Source organism: Salvelinus sp. IW2-2015, unplaced genomic scaffold (assembly GCF_002910315.2).
Source record: "Salvelinus sp. IW2-2015 unplaced genomic scaffold, ASM291031v2 Un_scaffold2568, whole genome shotgun sequence".
NCBI lineage: Eukaryota > Metazoa > Chordata > Actinopteri > Salmoniformes > Salmonidae > Salvelinus > Salvelinus sp. IW2-2015.
Window position 1 is genome coordinate 74,565 of NW_019943878.1, and position 13,770 is coordinate 88,334.

Below are 13,770 nucleotides of genomic sequence, written 5' to 3' on the forward strand. Positions count from 1 at the left end.
ATTGGTGTTTCTAGCACACAAGGCGGCCTACTGGCCAAGCCTTTGATACTGTAGAGTCTGGCATTATCATTCTTTGCAGCCTTTGGTGCTACCGAAGAGACCCTGGCCCTATGGCAGCCCATTTCTTCTGATACTGAGTATGAGTTCTGCGCATAATGGGAGCGTCAGTCTTATTCCTTTTGGTGCTGGAACAGAGGCCCCTGGGCGTATCGGCAACTCTCTTTGATACTGTAGAGTCTGGATAATGGCAGGTCCTTGGTGTGCTGGAAGAGCCTGGCTATGGCAGCCTTTGATACTGTAGAGTCTGGCATAATGGCAGCCTTTGGTGCTGGAAGAGCCTGGCTATGGCAGCTCTTGATACTGGTATGAGTGTCTGGCATATGGCAGCCTTTGGTGCTGGAATAGAGCCTGGCCTAATGGCAGCTTTGATACTGTAGAGTCTGGCATATGGCAGCCTTTGGGGTCTGTTCAACTACATGTGGCAATGACAGATCTCACTGGCCACCAACAAGCAGCATCAGATTGAATTCCATTGCTCAATCACTAATACCCAGTTCCATTAACACATTCCTACGAAAAATACCTAGATTCCTGATCTAGATGGCTATAGAACTGCACCGACGACGCGCATGCATTGAGGGTAAGTGAGTGTGTGTCTGTTGAAGTCAGACAGTTCATGATTACTGTAGGAGTCCACTTACAGGTTCAATGATGATCTGTTGAGTCCGAGACAGTTAATGTGTCTGTTGGTTCTCAGAACAGTTAATGTGTATTTGTTTCGAGAGTCAGACAGTTCATGTGTCCTGTGAGTTCAGGAACAGTCATGTGTTCCCTTTTCTATTCAGGCGTACAGCTCTACTTATTTAGTCTTATTCAGCTTCCATATTGTTTATTCGGTCATAGTTACTTAATTCTGGATTAATTTCATTTCAGTCAGCGCATGTGTGCCTCTATTACATTTTAGCAGTCTGGTGCCTTAAACACATCTTATTCAGTAGTCTTTTTCACGCCTGGCTCAGTCTTATTCATGTATCGCCCTTCTGTCTTACATATTCAGTTCATTATGACGTACAGCGGTGCAGATAGTTAGGTGCTGGAATATTTGGTGTCACAAGATTGAATGACTCCTCCGACACCATTTCATTGTCTTATTCGTCAGTCTTTATTCGACGGACAGTTCACATCAGTATTATTAGGTCGTATTCATTCATTAGTCTTAAGCTTGTTAGTGGACTTAACTTCTGTCCAGCTTTTCTCCAGTAAGGCTCGATATTCATTTTGTGACATCTTCGCACACGCCTTATTTGTTCTATTCCCAGTCTTCATTCCAGCTATTTGCCTCACCCAGTCTTCATGCACTGACCAGGAGTTCATCAATGCGTCGAAATACACGTAACAGAAAAAAAATGACTATTTTTCTTAATTCAGAGCCCTTGCCAAACTTTATTTCATGTGTTGTCCAGTTATCTTATTTAAGAGCGTTCATTTCCAGTTTTCGTGATACTGTCTTTTTCTCGGTCCTTTATCTTATGATTGATGCATATAATAACAGCAAACCGCTGGGATGTTACAGATCGATCTTAGCGAAGGATACTTAACATTCAGTTTATCATTAAAAGTCTCCTTCGTTCTAAGAGTTCAGTTCATCCAGAACGTTAAACCATGGTGCTGCACATGAAACAACCTCCAGGCAGAGAGTTGTAGGTGAGGGTTGGAGAGGAGTGGGAAGGGGGCTGGTCTAGGGGTCGTTGGAATGTGGCACATTCGCTGTAGCCATGTTGATATGTAGCTTTCGAGAGGAGAGGATGATGCTCTAAATGGAATCACATCATACACGTTGTGTGTGTGATTGTTGGTGTGTGTGTGTCGAGTGTGGTGTGTGTGTTGTCGTTTTGTCGCTGTGTGTGTTCGTGTGTGTGTGTGTGTGTGTGATTGTGTTATTCTATGTGTGAGATACACTCTATTCTGGCACTTCCAGTGGCTACCCAGGTCTTATTCAGACCTCTTATATTCAGTCGGTCTTATCTCAGTGTCCAGTCTTATTTCTAGGCGCACTACTGCATGAGCCTGCGTAACGTGATACAGATTACATTCGCCGACAGCGCTACAGAAACATCCTTATTCCATAGCCCGCCACACAGCAACAAGACCTTCAAAGCGTGGGACTTACCTTTGATGTTCACGGGAACTACTTCACGTGTCTAAGTATGACATAGTAGCTACCAGTGTGCCTCTTTCATCTCCACAGGTGGGTGCACTATTTTTGTGGCGACACTTTTCTAAGAGGAGCAACTCTTCCTGTAAAAGGTCTTATGCATAAGGTGGTTTTTCCTGTATTCAGGAGTTCTGGGTCACTAAATCTGTTAGTCCTATTTGACATTCTCTTAATTGTAACATCATTCCAGCTGTTTGAAAATGACGAGACATTTTGTAGGTGATGATTCTCGTAATTTAGAAGCACCTGGCAGCGAGATGATGTCCCATTTTATGAAACACGTTCCACTCCAGAAGAATTGCTTCATCCTCAAACGTAACTTCTTTTTCGTTCCTCCATTTTATAGATCCATACAATAATTAAGCATCAGACTCTGTGGTAGCGTGCTTCTGTGATACCGTGTTAAGAAATTGTTAATGTCTCCTTCTCAGTCTTATTTCTGTCAGTCTTAATGTTCAGTCACAGTTCCTTCTCTTATTTCAGTAGATTGTATCTATTCCAGCTCAGTCTCCCGACTTCAGCCTCTCCGCCAAGTCCAGCCTTCTGCTTCATTCCATCAGTCTTTATTCAGCCCACGTTCTTTATTCAGTTCCAGCCCTGTCTGATTTCAGCACTCTTATTCCAGTCAGTCCTTATTTCCAATCTTATCAATTCTTATTTCAGGATCCCTTATTTCAAGGTCCTTCCTTCGGTCTAATTTAGTCAGTCTCATTCAGTCAGTCTTATTCTAGTCAGGTCTATTCCGTTACTCACCTTATTAGTCAGTCTTATTCAGTCTGTGGCTAATCAGTCCTTTATTCAGAACAGTCCTCCTCTCACATTTTAGGCTTGACGACTTTCAGAAGTGAACTCCACAGATCTATGATCTCATTCCTGGTCAGTCCCTTAAACCTTCTAGTTCAGTTCATTTAATTGCAGTGCCAGACTTCCTTATTTCAGTCCTTATCATGGTTCATCAGTTAGTAGTGTCACCATATAACGATAAGTTTTCAGTTGTAATATCAAGTTATCTTAACTCCCATTGACAGTACCGTAGTCTTAATTACCAGCCAGTCTTATTAGATCAGTCTCATCAGCTCTTTTTATCTCAGCCAGCATTGCAATATCACTTATATTCAGAGACATTCTTATTCAGTCTTATTCATGAAACAGGCCTCCAAGAAACCTCTGGCTCTACTCTACACCACAGTCACGTCTTATTCCAGCGGTCAGTCCTTATTCAGCCCTACAGTCTCGTATTGTGTTATTGGTCCTCTCCAATTCAGGTAGAATCAGAATCTTTCACATTCTGTCAAGTCTTATTCCTGTCAGTCCTTATCTGTAAGGCATTCAGGATTGTGGAGATTTATAATCCTCTCCACCAGTTGCAAGACCTCAGTCTTAGTCCGTACAGACTCGTTCATTCAGACCTCTTGTCCTTAATTAGCTCCTACTTCAGTCAGTCCCTTATTTCCCGTCAGTGACCATATAGATTTCATGTCAGTCTTATTCATCGAGTCCTAGTTCAGTCAGTCTTTATTCACTTCTTCTCAGTCTATTTCAGTATCAAGTCTTATTCCGGTCAGTCCTATTAAGTGTCAGTGATTGGAATTCTTATTCAGTCTACTCCTTTCAGTTCAGAGAAAATCCTTCCTATTTTCAAGTCTCAGTTCTTATTTCGCGTGCATGATTCCTATTCAGTTACTGTAATTCAGATCTTATTCAGTTTTAAAACGATATCCTATTCAGGAATATACACGAGGTCCCTCATTCACGTCAGCATTGGGTCTCATTTAAAAATATAAGTCCTAATTCAGTCGTCTTATTCAGTCTATTCAGTCCAGTCCTTGATTTCAGGTCCATTCAGTCAGTCTTATTTAAGTCAGTCTTATTCATAGCTCAGTTCTTCCTCTTATAACTATCAAGATCAGTTCCTTTTATTAGTCGCGCTCAGTTCCTATTCAAGCATTCAGCGTTCTTATTCAGTCAGTCTTATGTCCACCATTCCGACTCAGTTAATGCTCTATATCACGCACTAGGAAATTCTCTAGTGCGATTTCACAGGGTGACTTCAGTCCGTTATTCTAGGGGTATTCATGTCCTGCCTTATTCAGAAGGTCAAGTCTTTTATTTCAGAGGTGACTGATGAATTTACCACGTAATCATAACTTGTCCGCGATCCCACTCCCCTGCCTAAAAGCATTGCGGTTATTGCAGAAATCTAGGTCCACGGCCTCTTTTACTAAGCTTGGTCAAAAACCAGGCACAGCATCCTGCTACACCAATTCACCAGTCTAACCTCAGGTCTTTCAGTCAGCTTCTCCCACTCGGCTTCATTTGCCAACTCTACTCTCTTATTAGTATCGATCATATAATTCAAGCACGTTCCAGTCCTTTCATTCAGAGAGCAGCGTCCGTACCTCTCCCCATCCCCATTTTGATTCAAGTCCATCCTATTAGATTATTTCGACGAGATCCCTCCAGGTTGAAGGTTTGAATAGCAACGCGCTATGAGATGCACGGATCCGTGAGATTAGTACCTCGGGCAGTCCAGTTCGCCCTAATGTGACAAGAGTGGAGAAGTATCAGGTGCGTCCTTGAATTAATTGACACAGACACAGACGATTTCATCCCTCAATTGCAGTACAGTGGCCTTATTGCAGATCCTAATTGCAGTGCCAGGATCTTTCACTGTGCGGATCTTGAATATTCCCGCGTCAGTCTTAACATAAGCCACAGAATAGCACCAAGATCACATCTATTCAGTCAGTCTTATCAGAAGTCAAGTCCCTTCAATGTCAGATTTATCCTTCAGGACCGTTAGAATAATTACTGCGCGGTGGCGTCAGTCGTTAATTATCCTCTCAGTCACGTTCAGACCTTTCAGTCTTATTTGATGTCTTAATTCACGTCAGCCGTCTCTCATTTAGGGCGTGCTATTCAGATATCCAGTCTTCGATAATTCAGTCAGCCTTATTCGGGTCAGTCTTATTCTAGTCAGATATTTATCCAGCTGTAATGACTCATTGCCTCTAAGTTATTATGTCATATTCAGTAATATGCGGTCCTGTCGTAAATTCGGTCTTCATTCGGTGTCCTCAGTGCTTTAATATCAGTCTTACTTATCAGGTCCACGTATCAGTCTTATTCGCAATATACAGTGTTCTCCTTCATGAAAAAACTATTTCCCAAGCGGAGGCCGAGATGAGGGGAAGTATAGGATGTTGATTCAGGAGATGAATAAAGGGAGTAGCACAGGTACTATGATGCGTAGAGGAGAAAACAAGTACACCTATATTGAAACAGGTCCTGTCCAGTCTAAAATCAGTGGTCCTTCCCTCCCTCTCTTATTCAGGTCGAGTTGAGCAATCTTATTCAGTGTGAGTACGAGAGTGCTGATTAAGAGAGCAGATGCTAATATGAATTCGAAGATTGCAACAGGTGTGAAAGGGTCTGTGAGGAGAGAGTCTGACGATCATGGAGCATCGAAAAGCATCATGGTTCCTCTTCAATATCGGAACAGGTAGTGCTATGTACCTGAGAAATTAGGCTGACCAGGACGTAGTCCAGGTTCCCCACGTTAATCTAGGTTAAAGGCTTTCCATTTGCTAGGGGCCTCAGTCTTATCTGCAGTTCATATTCAGACGGTCCGCATGCGTCTCGCCTCACAGAGTGCTGTAGGAGACCCCGGTAAGCGGGAAGTTTATGAAGATACACAGAATCCCTCTCCCGGTGAATGAAGCTCCTAACAGATCCCTCAAACCATACAGATGGCATCAACCCACACACCGCTCCAGGTACACACATCCACAACAATCGGACGTCCAACCACCCCCTATCTTCCCTTGCCTCACACTACAGTTATATGCATTCCATTAGGGTTTTGCATAGGCCAGCGGCCATAGACTACAGCTCCTTAACACCCATCACAGCTTAAGTCAACGCCCACTCTCATATAGGTTCCAGAAATGACCTCCCCCCGGGTCATGGGCATCCTAGCTCTCAGCCCCATTGCTTTCATATAAAATCTATGAATTCCATATCAATCAATGAACTTCAGTGGAATAGAATTCTGGTACCCAGGACCAGAAGGCGCCATCTGCGCATTGGCTTCAATATGTCATGCTAGCAATGACCGCTTAAGTATATCTACCACTGTATTATCATCGCTGAATATGCACGAGGCTTTGGGTAAATACAGAATGACGCAACTATGTGAATCCATGCTGTGTGTCCATAATGGTAAACCGCAGCCACCTACGTTTCCCCAGCATAATAGCGCCCTACAACTTTTGAATCCCAGCCTCGGCCCCTATCTATAAGTGCACCCACATCTTATTGACGTATACCACATAGCCGACCACTCTGTGGCCCCCGATATAGGCTACCTTCGGATCAAAGAAGAAATATGGGCAGGTTACTACCCGAGCGTCTGTCCAAGAGTCCGAATGGCACAAGAGTGGTTAAATCTGAGTGTGGTGTCTAAGAAACCTATCAGTGCCTGCAAGTGGAAAATATTGGGCTCTAACCTCAAACGACCCTGCTGGGATGGCGCCGCCAGTCATTGATCAGACTGGTCTGTTTCAGTGGAAGAATGCATACTTTCCCTCCCCATTAGCTTTATGCGAGAGAAAATAAGTAAAGAATATAACCTCACCGTCAGACTATGAATCTTGTCTCTGTCTCCATTCTATTTTTTTGTAGATACTATATTCAAATCCTCTAATGCAGTCTATGATCAAGCACTGAATACCAACAGCTACTATGGTGAAAGTAGACGGAAAATGACAGTTTTGAGAAATTTCCTTCTCTATAGTGTGGGTTACATGAGTGTGTAGAGCTTAGATGGTGTACACTGCCTTAGTAGGTAGAGGCGCACATGTTTCACAATCATTCAGGTCTCGCTTGGTCAGCCATCCATCATCAATGAGAGGAAGTGAGAAAGACACCACAGGGACGAAACCCTTTCAAGGATCGTTATATGCACATCCCTGACATTTCAGTCTACCTCATCTCTCTCTTGGGAGACTCAGCTAATTACAAGTCAGTGTGGTTTTAGAATAAAGCTCAAACAAGTGCAGTGATTGTGACAGCGCAGAAGTAGACTTGAGTGCTGTTATTTCCTCTGTCTACTGGTTTTTCTTATCTTGCTGTACCGGGTTCTTCGGGTCTCAAGAATCCTTTCACAGTGAATCTAGACACTTCAGACTGGCATTATAAAGAACTCACATGATGCCAGCAGCAGCGGCTTATTGCTTTCACCAGTTCAGTCGGTCCATACAGGGGCTATATGCTGTACTGAGATACCAGGAACACACACGAGACCGGCTTGACCTCTGCACCTTGAACTCTGAATCTTCATATCTTGTTGTTAACTCTGTCCCATATTGGACAAACAACCATCAGCTAAGTTTCACAACAGCCTTGAGTTTCAACTTAGCACACCACTTCCCCCCCTGGCGAGAACTGTTCCTATGTCAAATATGAATCTCCAGGCTACCATTGCTTCCAGTAAGTCGACCCAGTGATGTGCGTTCAATGGCTGCAGGTGCATTGAAGGGTGGCGGATAGGGGATTCTGTGTGGGCCAGGACGACCGCTGAGTGATGAAATCAGCCTTCTGACTTGGCCTGGGTAAAGCCACACACTAAGGCTTAGTGACAGTGATGATCAGATTCCAGGCCTGTTCTGTGGTCCCTCCTTGCGGCGCCATCTGGGCGCATCTCAATGGCACAGGCAGGTGCCTCAGCCTAGCCCCTCTATTTCACCTCTCCCCCTACCTATCCCTGTTTGACAGTTGAGAGATTGGCGTCAACTGATGCCCCAGTTGTCAGATCCTAATCTTATCACCCGTTAGCTCAATTAGGAAATGGACCGGCCTTCCTAATAGCCTGGGAAATAGTGGGATGGATTTAAGGTGTCATTAAATCAGGTGCATTTGCTTGTACCCGGAAACCGGCACGTGGAGGGGTGGAGAGGGCTGTAACGGTGGGTTTGGGGGAGGGGCTGGAAGTGAGGGGAGCTGGACGAAAGCCTAGCTTTCGGCGCCTGCTCATTTCGTGGTGCCATGTGTGTGTGCAGTGGCAACGCTTGGGTCATCTTATTCCGGTTGGAATGTGACTTAGTTCACTTGTTGTCTATATGACGCTGCCTTAATCACTCTGTTTAGATGTCTGATACAACCTTTATAGAAACTTCGTTGCATTGCGGAGAGAGGGAGAGACAGAGAAGGAGGACGAAGAGAGAGAGAGAGAAAGAGAGAACCAGAGCGATATAGAGGGAACGAGAGAGACAATAAGGAGAGAAGAGAGACAAGGAACAAGAAGAGAGACCAAATAGGAGAGAGCGGATGAGGATAGGGATTCCAAATCAAATCATATGGACAGATACACTGGTTAGCAATGAAATTGTGAGTGTTACGAATCTTATTCCTCCATATGGGTGAGCATTTTTACAGTAATCTAACATACCACGCATCGTAGTCTTAACTAATCTCCACACGACACCAAACCTAACTATCGCCTAAATTAACTAAACAATTCCAACCCACAAAACCTACATACACACACAATCTAGTAAGGAATGGGAAATGTAGAATATATAAAGATAATAAATAGTAACCTGGATGGAGCGTGACAAGAGCCGGCTCTAAAGATGCAATAGATATATTAAGAATAGTCAGTGAAACGTATAGCAGTTATATTGCCAGTTATGTACACTATGAGATGAGTCCAATGCGAGATTAAGTAACATTATTAAAGTGCAACTATTTAAAGTTGGTCTTAATGAATCAAAGTTGTAGGTAGGTGACAGCCACCTCTCTGTCTTTTGTGGTGTCCTTGTTTTAAATCAATGGCCTTGAGATGAAGCTATTTTATCAACGTCTTTCTGTCCCATATTGAGCACCAAAGGCTGCCATAGGCCAGGCTCTTACAGCACCAAAGGCTGCCATAGGCTCTTCCAGCACCAAAGGCTGCCATATGCCAGACTCTACAGTATCAAAGGCTGCCATAAGCCAGGCTCTTCCAGCGCCAAGGCTGCCATAGGCCAGGCTCTTCCAGCACCAAAGGCTGCCATAGGCCAGGCTTTTACAGCAGTGTTAGCACGGATGTGGGAATAAGCTGTTTAACACCTCAGGGATGGAGTACATTGGAGCTATCACAGCCAGCATCAATTAGCCTATCCTCTGGGGCTCAAACAGGCTAATTAGCACACTGCACTAGCAGGAGCATTTAGGAACTAATTTATACCTTGATATACCTTTAGCATCATATCCTCCACAACACAACACTGGCTGGAAATTACAGCTGTCTCAAACAGGCACTATGCTTAGGAGAGAGAGTTTGTAAAACCTGTGATTTACATTTACATTTTGGGATTTTTGGATCATTTATCAGACCCTCTTATCCAGAGTGACTTACAGGAGAAATTAAGTACCCTTGCTCAAGGGCACATCAGCTTTTTCACCTAGCTCTGAGATTCTTTAAAAAAAACTTTTACCCCTTTTTCGTGGTATCCAATTGGTAGTTACAGTCTTGTCTCATCGCTGCAACTCCCGTACGGACTCGGGAGAGGCGAAGGTCAAGAGCCGTGCGTCCTCTGAAACACAACCCAACCAAGCATCACTGCTTCTTGCCCACTTAACACGGAAGCCAGCCGCACCAATGTGTTGGAGGAAACACCGTGCACCTGGCGACCGTGTCAGCGTGCACTGCGCCCGGCCYGCCACAGGAGTCGCTAGTGCGCGATGGGACAAGGACCTCCCTGCCAGCCGAACCCTCCCCTAACCCGGACGACGCTGGGCCAATTGTGCGCCGTCCGATGGGTCTCCCGGTTGCCGCCGGCTGCGAMAGAGCCTGGACTCGAACCCAGAATTTCTAGTGGCACAGCTAGCACTGCGATGCAGTGCCTTAGACCACTGCGCCACTCGGGAGGCTCTGGCTCTGAGATTCTAACCAGCGACCTTTCGGTTACTGGCCCAATGCTCTTAATCGACTGGCAAATGTGGCGAGAACTAGCCACTTATGCTAACGCTAACATGATTAAAAGGGTGCCACTGTCAGCATTTAGCAGGCTAGCGTTCTCATCTCACTCGCGATAACATGTAGACAGCAGCCCTGTGAGGTTGTGTAGAGGCTCTGTGTCTACCGTCTTTGAGAGGCGTTGACACTCTGCATGCAGATTGAACTTATTTCTCTCCTCTCTGTTGGAGTTGCATCACTCAGCTGAAGCCTTCCTGTAACGTTACCTAGTGAAGGACTCATCGTCATCATCCCAAAGGACAGGGCTTAAGTATTCAGTGGAATTCAAATGTGCAACCGAGAGACCCGCTCACAATACATGAATACAACTGATTCAGGGTCAGCTTGTCCTTAATCGGCCGTTCTGTTCTGATTCTTTATGAGACGTTGAGGTGTTCAAAGTAGGATCCTTTTGTTAAAGGGATGCCAATGACTCCCTTTATCTCCTTCCACAGAGTCAGATGAAGTCCTGGATACCATTTGTATGTCTCTGTGTCCATTATGAAGGAAGTTGAAGGTAGTTTCATTAGCTAACTAGCATTGACTCGCAAAACTGCCGCTAACTTCCTTCATAATTGACACATTGACATAAAAATGGTATCCACGTGATCGTATGACCTGTTAACCAAAATCCAGAAGTATCCCTTTAAAGTACTGTCATGATGTACACACCATAGAATTACAATTCTTTCAATCTATTTCTACGGTTCACACAGTTCATAATGCTTACCCTGCTCCTCTCTCCTGTATGCAGGTGTATGCACAGTTTCTTAGTAAGTTCCCTGATTGTAACTGTGCTCCTCTCTGATAGGCACAACCAGGCAGCCCAAGGAAGGAGAGGTCCCGGGGGTGGACTACAACTTTGTGACTGTTGATCAGTTTATGGAATTGGAGAAAAGTGGAGCCTTACTAGAGAGCGGAACTTATGAAGGTAAAAGAAAGCTTTTCACTTTTTTGGGGGTGTAATCATGTTTTTTGGGGGGGTCTTTCCTGATTTTGTTMAATTGCTTGTTGGAATAATTGTATTATGTAGCTGCTTGTTTATCCACCATCCTTCCACTTTCCGACAGAGAAGAATGAGTTGGGTGCATTTAGACAGCTCTCACACATCACTGTGACATCATAACATAGATTACAGAAAAGCTGTTTTAATCAGAGYGGAGAAAACACACTCCCGCACACACACCCCACAACACCACTACACCTCTCCGCTCCGCTATCTCCTCCATGCTGGCTCTCCTCTGAGCCCTAATGGCTCCAGAATAAACACAACTCACTCCAGTTTCTCTCCATCTGCCCTGGTCTGTGTGGCTCTGTGCTGGGTGTACTAAACTACTGGCTCTCCACTCTGTCAGATAGAGGGGACTCCACCACACAGAYAGATARTGCATTAACTCCATGTCTGTTCCCTCGCTGAGCCCTCCCGCTCAGCCTCGTGCCTGTCATGGCAGAAAAATAAATTGCAGATGGTCAATTTAACGGTTGGTTGCCAGGAGCGGTTGCCATGTTAGATTCTCTCTCCGATTGAGGCCGTGTATCACTTCTCCRAGGATGTCGTCTTCCGTAGAGAGAGCCCTTCTTCTCTTCTCGGTGGCTGCACCGCTGTACCACCAACATTTTCCTTTTTAATATGTAATGCTCAATTAGAGAAGGAGAGAGGCAGAGAGAGAGAGAGATAATTACTTGACACATTGGAAAGAACTAACAAAAAAGGTCCTACACTGCCAGGTTAATGTTATCCACAGTGTTGTATTTTCATCATTACAAAAGCCTTGCTTGGGAAGGTCAGGGGGTGGGTCAGTGTGTCTCTTGGCTTTCGTTTAGCTAACAGTAAGGTATGCAACTCATTTAGCATTGTAGCATACTACTGGAGGTTGTCTTCAGTTTGTGTAGGAATGTTTGAAGGTTTGAAGAATGCGGCCTGCTGTTTTGTGCATTTTAGATTTGATTTCTCAGGAAAGTCTGACTGAAAATGCTTTTAGATTTTAGGCAGCAGCAGGGTAAAATAGTCTGTGGTCTGTGGTTTTAAGCCTTTCCATTCAATTCACTTTTTTACAGCACTGTTTTTTCATTTGAGTCACTCACTGTGTACTCAGCAATGCAAACAAAAATTCACAGGTCCTTTTTCTAACCACAGCAAATATCTGAGATACAAACCAACATAGGACTTTCCAGCTACTATTTTCTCCATGGTCCTACAACTGTCTGCGGCATACKTGTTGATGGGGTTGATCATTTTAATACTTCATCCCCAGGATTAGAACAATCTCATTGGATTTCAAAATATCTTTGGGTGTCTGGTTTCTCCTCCAGAAGTACTGAAGCACCACTGAGAAGTGCAGGATAATATCTCTCATAGAAACCCTCTCTAGCTTCAGAACCTAATCTCCAGTGGAKAGGCAGTGCCTTGAAGCCTGCTCTCAAGGAAACTTGGTTCCATTGCCGTGGCAACATCATATTTCCCCCAAGTCCATTTCACACAGTGTTTACAGAGAGTGGAGAMCAAACACTTAATCAGATCTCACATCAGCTTAACAAGGACATCCGCTGTCTCTGGACTTTGCCAGGTATCTCTGGGCTAAAGCTGTAGCAGAGGATGTTTGCGTGCATGCATGCCTATGTGTGTGGACGAGATCTTGCCAGACACTCTTCTGCTAGCAGACTCAGGGGCTGGAGGATCAGAGTGGGTGATGTGTGAAAGCATCAGCGAGGAGRAGCCCAGGGGAGCACGTTCAGAACGAACCCAGAAACGCTCTGCATGCTGGGACCTGGCGACAGACGGGACGACCACACAGAGCACAGAGAGAGAGACAGGCTTCTTCTTTATTTATTTACAACACACACTCACTCAATCACTAGGAATCTGTGCATGGTTTAGTGATTGATTGATGTCCGGAGGATAACACTGACTTGCCAGCAGACACAAAAGGGCAAACAGTGATGTTAGTGAAAATTGCCGTGGGTGGCGTGGGCAACAGTGTCAGGCTTTAGTTACCAATATGAAGTCATGTGGGTGGGTGTGTTTGTAGGTATATGTGTTGTGGAGTGTGTTGACTGTGTTTGAGTACCTCTCCTTTGACGTGCCTTGAGCCTTAAGTGTGAACTTTTAGAGAACTATGTGAACTTTAACTCCCAGGACGTCAACCTACATTCCATTTCCTGGTCCTGGTTCCATTGGGTTATGTAATAATGACATCATCTTCCCGCGTGATCCTTCTCTCACTCCCTTTCAGTATTTCATTTTACAATATATTTCCCTTTAAATAGACAGTTTAATTTATATGTTCTGTTTGTGCCTGTGTTGTCTACTGTGATCCCTACTTTGGCGCTTGAATATTAACTTGTAACAGGGAGGGAGAAAAACATCCAAGCAAATTTTTTATAACGTATCATCAAAGGCAAACAAAATGTGTCAAAACTCAGGCGTGTTGCATATTTAAGCAGGTTTGTACAGTGGCATGTGCTCACTGCTCACCCATGTGACTTGAGGTTTCAACTCCCGGATGTGTGGTCTCGGTCCTCTGGTACAGATAACTATTATGAAGAAGAGTTTTTA

General features: G+C 44.5%; 1 protein-coding gene across 1 annotated transcript in view; it reads left to right on the forward strand.

Moving 5' to 3' along the window:
* The first annotated feature begins 5,847 nt into the window (after positions 1-5,847).
* Positions 5,848-13,770, forward strand: part of LOC139025368 (membrane-associated guanylate kinase, WW and PDZ domain-containing protein 2-like) — an 11,029-nt gene continuing 3,106 nt past the window's right edge. The window contains exons 1-2 of the mRNA XM_070440463.1: positions 5,848-5,884; positions 11,026-11,145. Coding sequence (XP_070296564.1) covers positions 5,848-5,884; positions 11,026-11,145 — 157 coding nt within the window. The remainder of the gene's footprint in view (positions 5,885-11,025; positions 11,146-13,770) is intronic.